General features: G+C 46.4%; 1 protein-coding gene across 6 annotated transcripts in view; it reads right to left on the bottom strand.

Moving 5' to 3' along the window:
• LOXHD1 (lipoxygenase homology PLAT domains 1) overlaps window positions 1-19,966 on the bottom strand; it is a 188,597-nt gene that overhangs the window by 17,690 nt on the left and 150,941 nt on the right. For all 6 annotated transcript variants that reach the window (XR_014012837.1, XM_081212608.1, XM_081212607.1 and 3 more), the window contains 3 exons: window positions 10,814-10,999; window positions 8,109-8,236; window positions 4,756-4,873 (listed from right to left, as the gene is read on the bottom strand). Coding sequence is in view for 5 of the 6 variants with exons in the window: in XM_081212608.1 (XP_081068734.1) it covers window positions 4,756-4,873; window positions 8,109-8,236; window positions 10,814-10,999 (432 nt within the window). In the remaining variant the exon portion in view is untranslated. The remainder of the gene's footprint in view (window positions 1-4,755; window positions 4,874-8,108; window positions 8,237-10,813; window positions 11,000-19,966) is intronic.

The following is a 19,966-nucleotide window of genomic DNA, read 5'->3' as shown; positions in this document are numbered from 1 at the left end:
CCAGACCCCCCCTCCCCCAAGGTGGAAATAATGACACATGACACAATTTTTAAGGTTAATGGGCTAAAAAAAGGCCACGACTTTATTTGGTTACAGGTGATGAGTGGTATTGGCTTAGGCATTGGTCCTAACTGACTATATCTCACTCCAGCCCGTCTGCTTGAAGTCCGGGAAGGGTTAACCACCAGTAGGAGGAGTCCTGCTGATGCACATCAACTAGGAACTCCCCCAGGGTCCCCGGTAGGGGGCGTGCCTTAGGCCCTAACCTCCCTAGGCTTCGGACAGGGCCACGCCCCCTGGAATCTTTTAACTGACTACCCTTCAATATGCGGGGCAGGTGATGGCGCTACCACCCCCTTCCATCTACAGAGCTATACCAATGCCTAACCTTTGAAGGTGACCCGGAAACTACAATTAATCCAGAATGTGGCAGCTAGGCTGGTGACTGGGAGTGGCCGCTGAGACCATATAACACCAGTCCTGAAAGACCTACATTGGCTCCCAGTACGTTTCTGAGCATAATTCAAAGTGTTGGTGCTGACCTTTGAAGCCCTAAATGGCCTTGGTCCAATATACCTGAAGGAGCGTCTCCACCCCCATCGCTCACCCCAGACACTGAGGTCCAGCTCCAAGGGTCTTCTGCTGGTTCCCTCCCTGTGAGAAGTGAGGTTCCAGAGAACCAAGCAGAGGACATTCTGGGTAGTGGTTCCTTCCCTGTGGAATGGCCTCCCATCATATGTCAAGGAAATAAACAACAACCTGACTTCTAGAAGACATTTGAAGGCAGTCCTGTTTAGGGAAGTTTTTAATGTTTGACATTTTGTTGTGCTTTTAATTTTCTGTTGGGAGCCACCCAGAGTGGCTGGGGAAACCCAGCCAGATGGGTGGGGTAAAAATATATTATTATTATTATTATTATTATTATTATTATTATTATTATTATTATTATTATTATTATATACCTTGCTCTCTTCCTCTATGTAGACCAGCCTTTCTCAACCTGTGGGTCCCCAGATGTTGTTGAACTACAACTCCCATCAGTCTAGCTGCCGCATTATGGATTAGTTGCAGTTTCTGGGTCGCCTTCAAAGGTAGCCCCATGTAGAGTGCATTGCAGTAGTCCAAGGTAAGTGAAGGATGTAGCTCTAGCTCTCCAATTTGGAGAGCACAGGTTTGCAGGCAGCAGTTACCGTATTTTTTGCACCATAACACTCACTTTTTTCCTCCTAGAAAGTAAGGGGAAATGTCTGTGCGTGTTATGGAGGGAATGCCTACGGGTGGCATGCCTACGGATTTTCCTCCTCTAAAAACTACGTGCGTGTTATGGTCGGGTGCGTGTTATAGAGCGAAAAATACGGTACTTCCTAGTCCCCCATCGGGAGTCGACATGGTTGGGCATCTGCCAAGTTCTGCACCAGTTCAGGGGGACCTCGCTGGTTCTGGGGTGATTTTTGAGAACTTGAAAATGGCTTTCATCATAAAAATGGCTGCCTCCTTTGGTACACATGAGCAGCTGAGCATCTACAGATAAGCACTTTTAATACAGAGTGGGCGGCTCGTTGCTTCAGCAGCTGTATTATTCGAGAGGTTCAGTGCAAAATTTCACCCACAAAGCAAAGGCAGTGACTGAAGCAGACTCACTAAAAATATAAAGTCACTGCACGCCATTCCATGCAGCCCTATTTTTAATCATCCCATGGGGAAGTTTAATAGAATCATAGAACTGTAAAGTTGGACGTGACCCAAAGAGTCACCTAGTCCCAACTCTTGCGAGGCAGGAAATCACAGCTAGAGTTCAACGACCGGCTTTATTTATTTTTAACAGTAAGACTGCCTTGCAAAAAAACAACAACCCCAAAGATGCTTTATTAAAAAGTTTAAAAGGCACCCCAGACCACATGTGAGCGGGTGGAGGGGATGAGGAAATCAGAAATAAACAGTACAATGCTATTCATGTCTAATCAGACGTTAAGACATGTGAGTCCAATGGAACCAACTCCCATGTAAACGTGCTGAACCAGCAGCAAAAGAATTTGGAGGAAGAAAGTCGGGTTGGGGAGATTTCACGAAACAATTTCTCCTCAACTTACAGAATCAATTTTGCCAAATTTTGGTCAGAGCGCTGCTTCTGCCCAACCCTCTGTGGTTTCCCCATCACCTTCCCCATCTCTCACACCTTTGTCCAGTTAAAATCCTTGCTGACTCCCAGTCATTCCTTTTGCTTCCAGTGTGGTTCCCTATGAAAGGCTGCAAAGTGTGATCATTGGTGGAAGGCTTTGTAGCAATTCTAGAAGCATGTGTTTTCTTTCCCCTTATCTCTCTCTTATGCTAGGGTTGCCATAAGTCTGACAAATCTCGAACATGTCCTCTTTTGGGGTGCCCGATGTTGGGATATTCCATTCCATCTTAAGGAACAGGCATGATTATTGTGTGTCACATGTCTGTTTACACTCCAGCACAGCTTGCTGGGAACTTCTGTTTGTGTATAGCCTTTGCTTTTGCTGTCTTGCTTTGGACACGAAGGAGATCAGACATGTTTTCCTTTTGTCCGGGGGGATTTTTACAATTTTAAGCAAATGTGTGGGGAGGTTTGAAGGGGGGTGTTGGACGGATTGGGCTTGGCAGCAGTAGCGGGGTGAGTGGGCAATCACCCCCAAAATGCTCAACAACTTATTTTTGTCTGAATTTTTACCTCTGGAAATATGGCAACCCTATTTATGCCCATCTAGCTGCAATGAGCATAAGACACAAAACGAAGATGTACAAATATCAAAAGCGACAAATAAATACCGTACGCATCCCACCTGAAGAATCTTAATTTTTCGTACAGCTGTGTGACTCGATTATATGGGGTGGGGGTGGGAAGCAGAGATGGAAGCAAAGGGAATTTTAAATATTTGGCACATCCAAGAAGGGGGAGGGAGCGATACATTTTGTAACTATTATTTAAAAAGATGCTTTGGCAAAATAAATATCTGAAATGGCCCCTTCAACAATCGCGTGGATCCAAGCCAGGCTTAGCCACCCCCCACTCATGGATGTGCAACATTCTCTCCAAAAGCATCCATGGCAGCTACAATTTCTCCTTAGGGCCTCCTACCACAAAAGAGGATTTGAAATGTATTGCAGGTGCAATGGCTCAAAGCCAATGTGCTCTCCTAATAAAGTCGAACAGCTTGGGTAAAATTTACAGTTGGGTAAAATTATAGGTTGCTCTTGGCTTTCCTTACAGATCTCCCATGTCTCCGTTTCTAGCTAGATAAGAAGTTGAAGGGCTGGAGGAAACATTAATGAAAAACGCGACCTTGCCAAGCAGACTTTCCTTATTACCATCCCTCGAAAACCTTGGGATGTATATAATGAGAGATTGAAGCCCTCTAAGGAAGGAACAAAACATTTGAAACGAAGTGTTTACCGTGTTGGATAGTGTGCTGAAGCTGTATTTGGGAACGCTGTTTCCCGTCCCTGGGGAGATGACGTTGCGGGCTGGGAGCAAGCCCTCCCCACGCACATAGGGTGGGATACCCCCTGTGCTATTGGTTGGTCCTTGGCTGCGTCAACCCAAGGCTGTCCAATCCGGATGGTCCAGGGGTGTGGCATGGGCTATTTAAACTGCCCACGGCCAAGGACATGTTCCTTTTCTCCTTGCTCAGGCAGTTGTCCCCCCCCCCCAGGTTAGGCTCTTTATTTCCTGACCTTGCTATGGACTTCGGTTGGTCACCTGCTTTTTAACAGGGGCCTGGTAGGAATTTTTTCCCACTCGGCAAATTGGCATCGGCCATTTCGTTTTTCGCCTAGGTAAAGGTAAAGGGACCCCTCACCATTAGGTCCAGTCGTGGCCGACTCTGGGGTTGCGGCGCTGATCTCGCTTTACTGGCCGAGGGAGCCGCCGTACAGCTTCCGGGTCATGTGGTCAGCATGACTAAGCCGCTTCTGGCGAACCAGAGCAGCACACGGAAACACCGTTTACCTTCCCACCAGAGCGATACCTATTTATCTACTTGCACTTTGATGTGCTTTCGAACTGCTAGGTGGGCAGGAGCTGGGACTGAGCAAAGGGAGCTCACCCCGTCGCGGGGATTCGAACCGCCAACCTTCTGATAGGCAAGACCTAGGCTCTGTGGTTTAACCCACAGCGCCACCTGCATCCCATGGTTTTTCGCCTACCTTGTAGCAATTTGTCACAACTTTGTAAGGTTAGGCATTGGAGTATTAGGTTGAAGGTGAGGGGAGGTAGTGGCCATCACCTACCCCTCCTATTTCAAGGGTATTCCATTAAAGGAATCCAAGGGGCGTGGTTTCTGTCCAAAGCCCCAGATGGGGGGCTAGGGCCATGGCACAACCCCTAGCGGTGATCCTGGGGGAGTTCCTAGTTGATGTGCATCAGCAGGGCTCCCCCTACTGGTGGTTAACCCTTCCAAGACTCCTGCAAATGGTCAGGAGTCAGATATAGTGGTGTGGTTTCCAATGCCTAAGCCAATACCACTCACATTCTGTAACCAACAAAGTTGTGGCCTTTTTAGCCCATTAACCTAAAATACTGTTTCATGTGTCTTTATTCCACTTCCTGGGAGGGCTTGGGACCTTGCCACGCAACAGACAGTAGCTTTGACGTAAAGCGCATGCCTTAGGTAACTCCAGGTAGATCTAGAAAAGAAACCAAAGTCCCTTCTCCAAAATGGAGTCACTCCATGAAAAGAATGCACACAGACCACCCCCACAAGCAGTAGAGGAGTTCAAGAACTCTGTCGCTACCTGTTCGAGAAACCAATCTGGGCGACACCCTTCTCCATCCGTCCGTATCCTCATCTTCCTCAGTGGTGCAATGTCAGGAATCTCCATGATGAAGGTGTCCTTTTGGCCGATCTCAAATCTGGAGGAAAGAGAAATTGGCTCAGGTTTAGGTCAGCTTCATACATGAAAGAGCCCCTGGCTGCAGGTTGGAAGAAAGAGTAGGATCTTCCAGGTTGCATGGAGAGTGCTGTTGCACTCATTCCCCGCTTGTGGGCTTCCCTGGGGCATCAGGTTGGCCACTGCAAGGAAAGAATGCTGGTCTCGTGCTCTGTCTTTTGACTTGGTGGGCCTTGCATGAATTGGCCTTGGGGCGGATGGGAGGCAGTGGGTGGATCTGCCCCCCCCCCGTTAAGTGGCCATGGCTGCTTTAAGAGTCTGCTTTGTGGACTCTGCTTGTCACGAGTGAGATTCATGGCAAGATGGCATCCTGGCGCAACACCATTCCAGAGCATACTTTGCCAAGCCGAAGACGTCTCTTTCCACAAGGGTCGAATCAATCCTGGCACAGGGTAGACTTGGGGGTGAATTCAAGTACCACTTGGAAGACTTCTTTTCAGTCTGGTGTTTTCCTTTTTGTCCATTTAGTCAGGGAAAGTGCCAGGTAGCACTAAAGAGAGTGGCTGCTTACATATCGCATAAACACACAAACATGAAATTCACGTATGCTAATGAATGAAATTTCCTAAAATTTAAATGGAAACCATATCTCACTATAGTTGGGATCAGGCGGTCTGCATCACCTGTGTGTCTAGTCTGCTTGGCAGCTTCAAGGCCTGCGTGCAGACTTCCAGCAGACATCTGGCCTGATCTAGCAGCTCTCTTCCGATGTCCTTAAGGCCCCCTGCTTTCCCTACCGATGGTTCTTTGAACCAAACTTGGACTGCACAGCTCTTCAGACAGAGGACTGCACTTTATAAAGTAGGACACAGCCCTGCCGTGTATGCCTGTCCCTTCTCCAGGAAGTGAGCAAAGATGGCTGGTGTTTGATAAGGCTTGGGGAATTGCTTGAGGGAGGGTTGTATGGGCACAGAGTGGGTTGCGACCACAGCAGTGTTCTTCAACCTTAGGGCCCCAGATGTTACTGGGCGACAACTTCCATCATCCTCAGCCAGCTTAGCCCATGTTCAGGGATGATGGGAACTGTAGTCCAATGACACCTGGGGTCAGGGGCAGAGGAAGAGGGGTTCAGTGGAGGCGGGTCGCCCCGGGTGTTACCACTGAGGGGGTGAAAAAATGCCTGGTGGCACTCACTGCGGTGGCCTGGGCACCCGCAGGTTCTGTGCTGCCCCAAATGGTCCACCCACTGTCTCCCCCCCCCAGCTGTAGGGCGGCTGAGTGGGAGGAGGCATGCGGAGTTCTTGGAGGTCCTGCGAAGCATCCTGCCCCAGCTTGCCACACCCCCTCAGGTGGCTGGGCACGCCCCTGGGCTCAGGACACGCATGCCACCCCAGAAGCCCAATTGGCTTGCTCCACTGCTGCCTGGGATTCCAAGGTTGAAGGGGTGAGGACCTCATTCCTGCCTGCCTGAAATCTCATCCCATTCCAACCCATGTCACGAATCCTTATCTGGACTTTGCACGTGCCACCGCTGTCAGTAGGAGAGCACACACGTTTAACATGCTGAAGAAGAAGAGTTTGGATTTGATATCCCGCTTTATCACTACCCAAAGGAGTCTCAAAGCGGCTAACATTCTCCTTTTCCTTCTTCTCTGTGAGGTGAGTGGGGCTGAGAGACTTCAAAGAAGTGTGACTAGCCCAAGCAGCTGCATGTGGAGGAGCGGGGAAGCAAACCCGGTTCACCAGATTACGAGTCCACTGCTCTTAACCACTATACCACACTGGCTGAAGGTCCCTAGCTAACTCTCAGGCATTTCCAGGTAGAAGGATCTTGCAACAGGTGGTGGACCTCTTTCTGGGTGAGACACAGGACAGCCACTGCCAGTCAGCGCAGACAGTAATGGGCTGGCTGAGCCACTGGCTTGATCCGGGTTCCCATTCAGGCTGAGCAGTTCTGCTATCGTGCTGCTCCTGCAAGCAACACATTTAAAGATCCTGCCCATAACTGCTTGTTGGATTCTTAACCTCCCTGTTGCTCCACAGGACAGATTAAATTACACAGAGGCTATTGCCCTGGAGAGATGAACTAGATGGCAAGAGAGCTCTTTGAGAACGCTTAATTTATATGCACGTGGGGGCATAAATCTGAATCAAACACTAACAAGAGGAAAAAGGGGTGAAGACAGAGCAGATAAATGGCCTGGCACAGTGCCCTCTCCTGGATATGGGCTCATCTCTCAGGAGGAACTCATTGGCTGTTCCTGCCCTCATGTCCACTTATCAATTTTTGCATGGCCAGGAGCAATTTTGCAGCTTAAAGCTAATGTAAATTAAATTGCCTTATTATCTGGGACAGTTTAAGGACGTGTTTGTTTTTTATTTATTTATTAAATTTCTATTATGTATTGGATTGTTTCTGTTGCATAAATCACCTTGGGTTATTACTTAAAGAAAGGCTTCAAGTCTTAGGGTAGCTACAATTTGCTGTCCCAATTATCCTCGCATGGCAATTTTCTGGGATTGTTTCCAGGCCTCTGTGCATTTTGCAATTCCATGGAACTGCAGAAAAGCCACCCAAATCTCAGCTTGCCTTTTTTGCTTTTGCTTTTTTAATTTTTTTACAGCAGTTAGGAGAAAAACATGTTTCCAGTCCTGGTAAACTGCCATCTCCATTAGGAAGCAGACCTGAGACCCTGGAGAGCCATTGCAAACCAGTGAGGAGCAACCGGCTCAATGGGAACTTCCTATACTCCCTGTTAGAGTGTTTAGATTTTCTGATAGGGAAAATCAGAGAGAGAGATCAGGTCCACCAACAGCAGGATACACATGTACCAGGCCCTGAGCAAGCAGGGACCCTGGACTTTTAATTTCCATTTTTAAAAAAAGTCAATTAGAGACGTATAAAGAAAGTTTGAAAGCAAAATGTGGAAGCACCTTTCTAAGACAAATTGGGCAGATACAGAGAGGTTGTTGTTGCTAATGATGCTTAGGAAATGCTGATCAAATATATGTATATGAGCAGCAGTTCTTGGCAGTAGATTGCAGGGAGTAGAGGGCAGGGGCCTCAGTCTACAGGTACCAGGACCAGGAAATCCCACTGGCAGCTGTATGAGAGATCATGATTTGCCCAGGGATAAACTAGGCATTTTCTCAAACCAAGTCCAACACAATGAACCCACAAAGACCAAATGGCCCTCCAGGGGCTCAAGAATGGACTGGGAGCTCTGGAACAAGGAATTTGGCAAAGTCTTGCTTACCTGACTCCGTTTTTCTCCAGCTGCATCTCTTCAGAGCACCCGTTAGATCCAAAGAGCACTATAAAAATACCAGCATCCGTACCGGCGTATGAGACATCGCCAGTCACAACGGTCACTTCATAGAGAATCTGGGAAGAGATTAAGAACTTGTGATTTTAATTTCTGTAATTAAAATAATTTTTTAAAAAATTACTTACTGTAAAAACCCCCACCAAAGACCAAGCCACAATTGTAATAAATAGAATGGGCTGTGGGTGTGTCAGTGGCTCCTTAGGCTATGCATGGAACAAGGCTGGCTTTATGGGCAGAAGGAACTTTCAGGTAAACAAAGGGTTTAGGGTAAAAAAATGAAAATAATTCCACATTAAAGAGAGGGGAAATGTCTTGGAATCGGTTGTCCTATTGCACCCCCCCCCCCCAAAAAATGAACAATTAATTGGTGGAGCTCCCTGCCATGAGTGATATGGAGATAGTCTGTAGTTTGAGCAGTTTAGGGGGATAAGGTCCAACAATGCCCATTGGCCATGGTAACTTCTTCCCTAGAAACTGACCAATTCAAGGGGCCCTTCTGAGCACCCCCCGTACCTAGGGCCCATGTTTTTAATAGAATGGCCCTCATTTTCACAATAATGTCTTAATTTAGAGTACGATCCATCACATTCGAAGCGGAAGGCTATAGTTATTAAACTACAAGTCATTACAGTGGTACCTCAGGTTACATACACTTCAGGTTACATACGCTTCAGGTTACAGACTCCGCTAACCCAGAAATAGTACTTCAGGTTAAGAACTTTACTTCAGGATGAGAACAGAAATCGTGCTCTGGCGGTGCAGCGGCAGCAGGAGGCCCCATTAGGTAAAGTGGTGCTTCAGGTTAAGAACAGTTTCAGGTTAAGAACGGACCTCCGGAACGAATTAAGTACTTAACCCAAGGTACCGCTTTATATGTGTTGGGGCACCTCCAGAAGTGTTGTGGGGTTTTTTTGCTGTGCATTTTCCAACATGTTATTGACAGAATAAAAACACAAAAGTGATGTTATTTATACTGGACCATCTACACATTGGTTGTTCTGCGGTGTTTCCTGTCATGGGCCAGGACTCAGCTTCACCTGCTGAGCAGCAGCCTGAAGGAGCAAAAGGCAAAGTGACTCCACCTACTGCTGATCAGCCTTCTTGCTCCCGATGAGAACCAGCTAGCTCCAGATTTCTTAAGCAGGGTTTCCAGCCTCAGTCGGTTGCTGGAAACAATGTTCGTCATTCCTGGGCAGACCTTGCTGCTTCTTGTGACCATGGACCCTTGGCTTTCTTCACTCCCGGATCATTTGACTATGCGCTCTATGTGGGGCTACCTTTGAAGGTGACCCGGAAACTACAACTAATCCAGAAGGCGGCAGCTAGATTGGTGCCTGGGAGCGGCCGCTGAGACCACATAACACTGGTCCTTAAAGACCTACACTGGCTCCCAGTACGTTTCTGAGCACAATTCAAAGTGTTGGTGCTGATCTTTAAAGCCCTAAACAGCCTTGGTCCTGTATACCTGAAGGAGCGTCTCCACCCCCGTCGTTCTGCCCGGATGCTGAGGTCCAGCTCTGAGGGCCTTCTGGTGGTTCCCTCCCTGCGAGAAGCCAAATTACAGGGAACCAGGCAGAGGGCCTTCTCGGTAGTGGCACCCGCCCTGTGGAACGCCCTCACACCAGATGTCAAAGAGAACAACAACTACCAGACTTTTAGAAGACATCTGAAGGCAGAACTACTGAGCTGGCAGGACAGGATTATGACATTTCCCTAATGTTACTTTATTATTGGAATCTGGAGGAGGACTACTGTTCTATAGCACAACCAAAGCAGGACTTACACACCCTGGGACATTAGCGGTGTGAAAGGTTACAGCATCAGGAAGTTACAGGACAGGCACCTATTGTAAATGAAGCAGCATGCCTACCCTGAAACATTCACAGACATGAACAGTGTTGAATTATAGCCGCCCTGATACCATCTTGGGTACAAATAATCATGAATTCACAATAAAAAAAGAATTCTGCAGGACAAAAAGAGTTCCTTTGGTGGTCCGCCAAAGCCACCAGTAATTTTCAAGTGGTCTGGCAAAGGCAGGAGAATTTGAGAACCACTAGTTCCCTCCCAGAAAAAAGTTATATTTAGATGCAACTAATGGACTACGTGGAAATGGCGGAAATGACTGGCAGAATCCGAGACCAGGGAGAGGAGACGGTGGAGGAAGATTGGAAGAAATTTAAAATTTATTTGCAGAAATATTGTAAAATTTATGAATGTTAAGGACATTGAAATGAATCGCAGGGGTTTTAGCAACAAAGTAAAATGTAAGATTGGATTAACAACTGATAAATTAATAGGATATGAACTTGCTGAATTAATCTTTAAAAAAGGGATACAAGAACGGGAGACGTGAGGAAGTCCGGAAAATAAGCTAATTGAAGATGAGAAATTAAGAAAGAGGGAATTTTTGTTTTTTGTTATTATATGTGTTTTTATCTCTTTTTTCTTTTTCTTTTGATGTGTTTAATGTCTGTATTTTTGTATTGTATTGTTTTTTTGTGATTTTGTATTTTCTTTGTCTTTTATTGTGAAAACTTAATAAAATATTTATAAAAAAAACACACAGAAAAAAGTTATATTTGCTTCAGAAGTGGCCGGTGAGAAGTATAGGGCAAGGTGATACGACTGACCTTCAGGCCAACGTTGACACAGTCTGCATCCAGGATGTTGTAGACCCGCGAGGTAAGTCCATCTCCCATATCTCTGGCCAGCCAGCACTTGCAGACAAAGGTATACATGACACCTTTGGTGGGCACTATGATGGTTATTTCTTCCAAGAGCCAGGAGCTTTCTGGTGTGGCACCATCATGACCCACCTAGTGGAGCCGGAAAGGAAGAATCACTGTTGGTCAACATGAAAGCTTGGGCAAGCCGATCACACAATGATGGAGAGAATGGCACCACGACACTATGTAAAGGTAAAGGGACCCCTGACCATTAGGTCCAGTCGTGGCCGACTCCGGGGTTGCGGCGCTCATCTCGCTTTATTGGCCGAGGGAGCCGGCGTACAGCTTCCGGGTCATGTGGCCAGCATGACTAAGCCGCTTCTGGAGAACCAGAGCAGCGCACGGAAACGCCGTTTACCTTCCAGCCGGAGTGGTACCTATTTATCTACTAGCACTTTGACGTGCTTTCGAACTGCTAGGTTGGCAGGAGCAGGGACCGAGCAACGGGAGCTCACCCCGTCGTGGGGATTCAAACCGCCGGCCTTCTGATCGGCAAGTCCTAGGCTCTGTGGTTTAACCAACAGTGTCACCCGCTTCCTATTTTTTTTCATTTCATTTCATTTCACTTTTAATTTGTATACCGCCTTTCTACTCAAGGCGATTTACACAATTAAATTAACTCTCAAAACATCGGCAAATAATAAACAGATAATAAATAAACAGAAATTCACTCTTAGCAATTGCAATAAATAATAATAAAGACACACAACTTATAAAATGATTATTAAATACTTTTATTTATCAGTTGAAAATGGGTGTGGCACGAGGAATTTTTTATTCTGAGAATTTGACCCAGAGAAAAAGGGTTCCAGAACCGCAGCCCCACTGTGTGTTAGCCACCTGGGTGGGGGGTGGGCAGGGGCTGAAAGAGACACACTGGAGGAACACAACCCACAGGTGCAAACCACGGCGCTTGGCCTGTGCGTGCCTCAGTTCCCCCACCCTCAGGAATCACTGCTGTACTTTATTTCATAAAATTTATTGTATGTTTCCATGTGTAGCACGCTCCCATGTATAAGAGGCCCCTTATTTTGGGGGACTCCAAATTAAGAAAATGGGGAGAGATTGCCCAGAGTTGTTGTTCAGCTTTTTGGGGGAGGATTGCCCAGACTTGTTGAGCTTTTTTTAGGGGGGATTGCCAAAAATCGCTCACCCGCATAACCTGCTCTGCCACTCGCACACGTCGCAATATCCGCTTATCGTCTGTCCCCTTGCTGGCAGATGTCGCCAATCGCCTGCCCAACTCATGCACCAACAGCCAATCAACACCAGCCCTTGCCGCAGCCACCAATAACACGCCCAATAGCTGATGACAATCTCAGGCTCGCGGGAGCAGCCAATCACACGTCCCTCCTATGCACTATCCGTGTAGAAGACGACCCCATATTTTAAAACTATTTTTTAAAAATAAAATAACCTCGTCTTATACATGGTAAAGTACGGTATATGCTACAATGCCACATAGCCACTGGGCTGCTTTGTAAACTTCTATTTATTTAATACATTTATGTGCCACTTAATTACTTGCATTTCTCAGCAGGGCCTATAAAAACAATCCACGGGAAATGGGGAAAACAGAACAATAAAAAATGGACACTACAAGTGAAAGTGAGGGCGATGGAAATGGAAAGACAAGTAGCACGAAAAGCGGGAGGTGGGGAATATGTTTGTGGGAAAGGGAATCTGGAAGAAAAAGGAGGCAGCTTAAAATGTTTGTGGAAAACCTGTAAGCAGCATTGGTTTAGGTCTACCGACCAGCTCTTTGATCCACGAGGGACAGAGTGAAGAACATCTTTCTATAGCTCTGTGGCGCTTCACAACCATTCCCTGAACTCGCACGACCCTACTTAGCTCGGAGAGATGCGAATCCTCTCAGCCGGCGCTGTCTGAACTGTCTGACAAACTGCTAACAGTTTAGACTCCTCTCCAAGAATCTCGCCACATGTCACTGCTAAATTACTTAAGAGATTAATCTCGGGCACATTCTTATCAGCATAATTATGTATCCCAATCACTTCAAGGGAGCCTCTCCCAGTCAATCAGCCCTAATGAACAATCTGCTCACGAAAACACTGGAAAGCCTGACAGTTCATCGTGTTCAAAGCAAAAGTTGTTCCGTATTAGCAGAGGCGTCCAAACCCTTTTGGCTTCTCTGCTTCAAGTGGGGAAATTAGTTCCCAGTCCACCCTCCATGCGATAAGTCATTCCATCTGAAACGGCCGATCACTTGTATATCTCCTCCCACTACACACACAAATTTACACGAAACAACTGATAACTTTATCTAACTGTTTCAGCCATCCCTCCCATTTAGGGGCATTACCACCCAGCTAAAGGCTGCATAGCTGCAGATAATTACATCTAATCGCCTTGGAAACTGAGCGATTGACAGGGAGACTGGCAGGTGCTCACATTGGGGGAGGAATGCAGTTCAGTTTGCATTCCTAACAGGCATGTACCTAATTCGCTGCTCCCAAAATCACGCACGGACCCAAACTGTGGCTGTTCTTCGAAAGGACTTCTCCAGATTTCGCAGTGCATTTCTCAAACCAAGCAATTTGTGCAAAAGAAATGCATATATTAGGGGAAGAGGTACATAAAACACATGGGTTAGTGGAAAAAGCCCCCCCAAAAAATGCACCATAAGGGTGCTTGTTAGTTAAACAGTTTATATTAGGCAATACTGCCTATAAATTAAGAAAAAGGCAAACTAAAATGTCGGTGAATTCTCATGAGAACTTAAAAATGCAATCTTATGTGAAAAGGTTGGAAAAATGAGAAATCAAAACTGACAGATTTTGTCCTTCCATAGCAGATTCCTGACATGGGATAGGAATAATGAAAATGGCTTTGGTACCCATCATTTCTACCTCTCCAGCTAGTTTTTGCTCAGTCTCTGAAAGTCACAGAATCATAGAGTTGGAAGGTAACCCCCCAAAGATCATCTAGTACAACCCTCTGCAATTCAGGAATCTCAACTAAAGTATCCATGACAGATGGCCATCCAACCTCTGCTTTAAAATCTCCAAGGAAGGAGAGTCCACCATCTCCCAAGGGAGACCATTCCACTGTTGAACAGCTCTTACTGTCAGAAAGTAACCAATATGATCAAGGGTCTGGAAACCAAGCATCATGAGGAGCAGTTGAGGGAGTTGGGTAGCATGTCCTCCTGGAAAAGAGGAGTCTAAGAGCAGAGACATAACGTTGCCAACAAAGGTCCGCATAGTTAAAGCTATGGTTTTCCCAGTAGTGATGTGTGGAAGTGAGAGCTGGACCATAAAGAAGGCTGATCGCCAAAGAATTGATGCTTTTGAATTATGGTGCTGGAGGAGACTCTTGAGAGTCTCATGGACTGCAAGAAGATCAAACCTATCCATTCTGCAGGAAATCAGCCCTGAGTGCTCACTGGAAGGACAGATCCTGAAGCTGAGGCTCCAATACTCATGAGAAGAGAAGACTCCCTGGAAAAGACCCTGATGCTGGGAAAGATGGAGGGCACAAGGAGAAGGGGACGACAGAGGACGAGATGGTTGGGCAGTGTTCTCGAAGCTACCAGCATGAGTTTGACCAAACTGCAGGAGGCAGTGGAAGACAGGAGTGTCTGGCGTGTTCTGGTCCATGGGGTCACGAAGAGTCGGACACGACTAAACAACAAAAAGAGCAGATATGATAGCCATCTTCAACATCTCAAGGGCTGTCCCATGGAAGATGGAGTGAGCTTGTTTTCTCCTGCTCTGGCGGGTAGGACTTGAACCAATGGCTTCAAGTTACAAGAAAGTAGATCCCATCCTAACATCAGGAAGAACTTTATGGCAGTAAGAACTGTTCGACAGTAGAATTGGACTCCCATGAGAGGTTGTAGGTGCTTCTTCACTGGAGGTTGTTAAGCAGAGGTTAGATGGCCATCTGTCATGGATGCTTTAGTTAAGATTCCTGAATTGCGGAGGGTTGGACTAGATGACCCTGGGGTCCCTTCCAACTCTACAATTCTATGATTCTATGGACTACAACTCCCATTCTCCCTGAGTCCATTGACCATGCTGGCTTGGGCTGATGGGAGTTAGAGTCCTATAGATAGATAATTTATTACGGTCGGAGAGCAGCTTATAAAACACACTTGGGGGTACAATCCCAGAAGGAAAACAAACATTTAAAACAACGTACAACAATAAATTTAAAACTTATAAATGCGATAAGCATATAGACACTTAAAACTTTAAGATAAGCTACTGCAGAGAGATGACCCAGAGTCACCCATGGAACAGAATTTGGGGATTTTCTTAACGAACTAGTTTGGTTTGGGGGATGGTCTGCTCCTACAGATCTGTACATAGAATCAGGCGACCATCCGGGTCATCTTATGATCTTTGCCTAACAGGAAAAGGTCAATTTTTTTGCTCTTCCAGGAGGTAGAGTCCTATAACAAGTAGAGGGCCCCAGTTTCCCCCTCACTGTGTAGGGACATTCCACTCCTCTTACAGGTAGAATCTTCCATTTCCTACTCAAATTTATGAATGGGCAGTTTCTGTCCATTTTTCATTCTTGTACTCTGGCCTACCTTTCATAGCTCATTTCTAGGCTCTCGCAAGCAGAAAGCGACCCTGTCTAGCTCCCTGCCCCGGGCATTCAGAGAGGTCTGGCAAATCCCAGCTGGCAGAGACACTGCAAGGTTGCAATAATGAGACATGATAGATTTGTCAAAGGGGAAGCTGGATTGGATTAGCCAAAAGACGATTCTGGCCAGATGGAGCAAAATGAGAGAAGACGCAAAGCCTCAAGGAGGTGGAGGTGGTGGTGGAGGAGAACAAGAAAAGCTGAAGAGTCAGGATAATCTAATAAAGACACTACAAAGAATTTGGTGGCAAATGAGGCACAATCCAAATAGACAAATTTGCACACAATATCGATTTGGTGTTGGCATCAGTCTGTCGTGGGAGACAAGGGAAGAATGTGCCTTTTGGGGGTGAAGTCAACCCATCGGAGAGTCACAGCGCCTGCTGTGGCTGTAGAGACTCATATGGGAGAGACATGTTTGGTTGCAGCTGTGGGAAGGTGAACCCCTGGGTGGTTAAGTCCAGTCAAAGGTGACTATGGGGTGTGGCACTTATCTCGCTTTCAGGCCGAGGGAACCGGTGTTTGCCCACAGACAGCTTTCCAGGTCATGTGGCCAGCATGACTAAACTGCTTCTGGAGCAATGGAACACTGTGATGGAAACCAGAGCGCACGGAAACACCATTTACCTTCCTGCCTCAGTGGTACCTATTTATCTACTTGCACTGGCATGCTTTCAAACTGCTAGGTTGGCCGAAGCTGGGACAGAACAATGGGAGCTCACTCCGTCGTGCAGATTGTAATTGCTGACCTTCTGATCAGCAAGCCCAAGAGGCTCAGTGATTTAGACCCCCCGTGTCCTGGGGGAAGGTATAATTTATTCTAGTTGATGGGCAAGCAAGGAACTAATGTAGAACATAAAGAAACCTCTTGCCACAAATGGAAGCCACTTTGTTCAGCTGACTCTTTGTTTTCCGAGCTTTTTCAGCAGCTATTGCCCCAATACTTTAAAGCAGATCTTTGCAAGCATAAGAGACAGGTGGGTCATGTTGCAATACTCGGTGGCTACTATCCACAATGCCTCTGCTGTACCTGCACTGTTCTGTTGCCATCTTTTTTGGTGATGCAGTGTATTCTTGTTTTGAGTGCTTTTTTCCTACATCTATTTGCTAATAGCCTGGCGTTTTCCCCTCCATATTCATAGAAACGTTGTTTAGAATATAGAATGCTGATCATTGTTTTGTTGATTTCTAGGGAGTATAGTTCTCTCCTTTTTTGTTCTATAAGTTGAAGGAGTTTTTTGGATCCTGTTTGTTTGTAGCGTGATGAGAGGGCAGTGATGTCTTGTTCTATTTGGCTAATTTTTGAGACGCTTTGTTTTTAAAGGAATGCTTTCTCTTTTATGCAAGATCCTCTGGTGACTGCTTTCATTGCATCCCATAAGAGGGGGGTTGTTATAGTGTCTACATCATTTTCCTTGAAGTAGTTCTGGAGAGTTTTTGTGAGACTCTCTCTGATTTGTTTGTTTGTAGTTAGGATGGGACTGATGGACCATGATGGGGTGGTTTGTGTTCCCGCTCCTATTTTAACGGTGTGTTTGTTGATTCCACTGAGGGGATCAGACCCTGTGTGAGCAGAATGCTGTCCAGTCTGGACACTGTACCATGGCGTCCAGATTGGAATGCATAGCTGGTGTCTCCCAGGTTTTGCTCACTCCAGATGTCTTAGAGACCCCTGTTGACGGAGGTTGGGAATCACAAGTGGGGAGAATGTAGCTACACACCCAGGCACTGCTGGCAGGCGTCTCTGGTTGGCAACCTTGAGAAGAGTTTACTTGATGGCAGTGGTGTAGCATGGGTTGCCAGGGCCCAGGGCCACACCGGGAAGGGAGGGAAACGGACGGAGTATGCATGCACATTCAACTGCTTAACAGTGTCCGTGTCACCCAGGGATCACAGGCACAGAGATACAAAAAGAAGAGTCATGCCGTAGTCTGGAGCGGTCACTTCCTAGTTCACATGGAGAAGCCATTTTTAACGGAGCCCAACAATAGAAGCACAAAGCTGTATTATGGCAGTACCGGGTGTTGAAATATTGCACCCCTAACAATTTTGTGCCCGGGGCAACCATCCCGTGCCCCCCATGCTATGTCACTGCCTGCTGAATTGCCTTACCCCATACATGCCCACTAGAGTGCTTTGATCTGTGGAACTGGCACTGTTACAGGTGCAATAAGACTTGCTCTGCATTTTCGTGCAGCGGCACCTAAAATTGGGAACTCCCTGCCTATTGACTTTGGACAAGTGCCTTCACTGTCTGTTTTTGGCACGTCCTTAATGTTATGTACTGAAGTTCTCACCCTGGGCCAGCAGGGGGATACTGTAGATAGTTATGCAAATGAAGGATCGAAAGTGACGTTCAGTAATTGGATAGTTAGTATGCAAATGAAGGATCGAAAGTGACGTTCAGTGATTGGATAGTTTTAGAAAGTTGTTACAGTAACAAGGTACTGGAGCTGTATATAAGCAGGTTGACTGAGGCCTTCAGTTCACTTCTGTTCTGGCATCGGAATAAAGAAGAGCTGTTTGAAGAATCGCTGTGTCGTCTGATATGTTCACCCACAACTTAACACTTAACACATTTTTGCTCAGGTAAGTCTATCTAGATCTGCAGAAGGTTTGTGTGTTTTATTCCTTTTTTAGCTACTGTCGCTTTAAGCCATTTGGAATATTTTAAAATACCTGCTTTTAGCTTTTTTTAAAAAAAATCAATAATTTTAATTGGGGGGGCAGGAAGCAGAAGGCATAGCATGCAAGAGCAACAAGGCTGCCTGCAGATGGCCGTTGGGAAAAAGCAAAGGTTTATTTTGCGGGGGGTGGGGATAAAGCTGAGTGGAGTGATTGTCTATGCAAATTGTGCCTCTCAAACCCTTTGTTGCATAAGGGTTCCTGCGCTGGGATCTCTGATTGGTGCACATTGCTTATGAGCCATGATTAATGCTCTCCTATGAGAGGTCTCCCAAGGTCTGGCAAGCTGTGAAAACAATTTCCATGTCGAGCTAGGAAATTATACAAGAAGTTCTCTTCGCTGCAGGCCATTTATGAATCCGATCTCTGATAGAGAGCAACACTTTGTCAAGTCATCATTCTCTCTCTCTCTCTCTTTTTTACAGCATTTATAAATTGGAAGTGGTGGGGGGTTGCATAGCTGAGAACCGCCCCAAGCCGTGCACCACCCAAACAGATGCACACCAAATATAAGTGGTTTTTGCATTGGAATATTTTGCAGGAATCATATTCAGATGATGTGTGCTGAAGGGAAAGGAATAGGATTTGGTTAGGCATGCACCATTTGTAAGCCATCAAACTAAGTCATCTTCCCACCTGCGCAGGTAAGGGAGTTACTTACGCGTCACTAAAAAGAGGAACAGAATCACCCAAAAGGAAGGCAAAACTGGATACAGAGCTGCATGAAATTTGCAAATGAAATTTATACGTATCAATGCAAATTTGGGGGACATGCCAACTAGGTTTTACTCAGAGTAAGCTCACTGAAATTATGGACCAAAGTTGCAATGCAGTCCTAACCATGTCTACTCATAAGTAAATCCTGTTGAATTCAGGGAGCCCTACTCCCAGGTAACTTCAATGGGTCTACTTTGAGTATTACGCTGGATACCAACCCCCTCCCCCCAAAAAAGTTGCTATACCTGCTTGGGCCGGGCTAGGTGACCTATTTATTTAGCATTCATCTGGATTTGTTTGCAGGGAGATTAGATGATGTTGGCTATTTAATGACCAGTGCCTGGCGTGCTCTGGTCCATGGGGTCACGAAGAGTCGGACACGTCTAAACGACTAAACAACAAATTTAATGACCATGCATTTTGATTTGTTTGTGGGGAGGTTAGGTGATTTTGTGTTAAGGCAAGTGTTATCCCACGCTTTATAGTTCACTTCCCCATCACTTTCCTTATTGCAAACAGTTCAGCCTTTTGGAGGAGCAGATTTGTTGTGCAACACCAACCAGTCCTATGCACAAACACGGGCACACGCTCACACATGCAGTAAGAAGAGTCTTCATAGCTCAGAACAAGCTCCATATAGAAACAAGCACCTTGCTTTCCACAGTGAATAAACAGCTGTCTTAGGGAAGACCCAAAGCAGAGCATTCTGCTTAGTCGTGGGTTTGCTGAATACCAACTTAGCTGAATACCAACCAAAGGAAACAGCACCCTTCCCCAGCAGTTTCACCTGCCAGATAGTAGTGCTGGGAGATATCCTGCATCTGACAGTGGAAGTTTCCCATTGAAGAGGGGGGTGGGAGTTATGGAGCGCTAGCTGCTGGGGACGTAGGCTCAGGTCAGACCTGGGCTCAGCCATGTGTCCTTGCCCTCCCGGTGCTCTCCTACTTCTCTCCTCAGCAGCGGCAATGTTGGGACTCCTTTCTTTTTTCTCCCTACCTGCCCGCGGACTGTCTCGCCAGAGTGGTGCATGCTCTGGTTATC

Source organism: Podarcis bocagei (genome assembly GCF_964188305.1).
Source record: "Podarcis bocagei genome assembly, chromosome: 11".
NCBI classification, from domain to species: Eukaryota; Metazoa; Chordata; class Lepidosauria; order Squamata; family Lacertidae; genus Podarcis; species Podarcis bocagei.
Note: the sequence above shows the minus strand (reverse complement) of the source record. Positions and strands in the feature narration are given on the sequence as shown.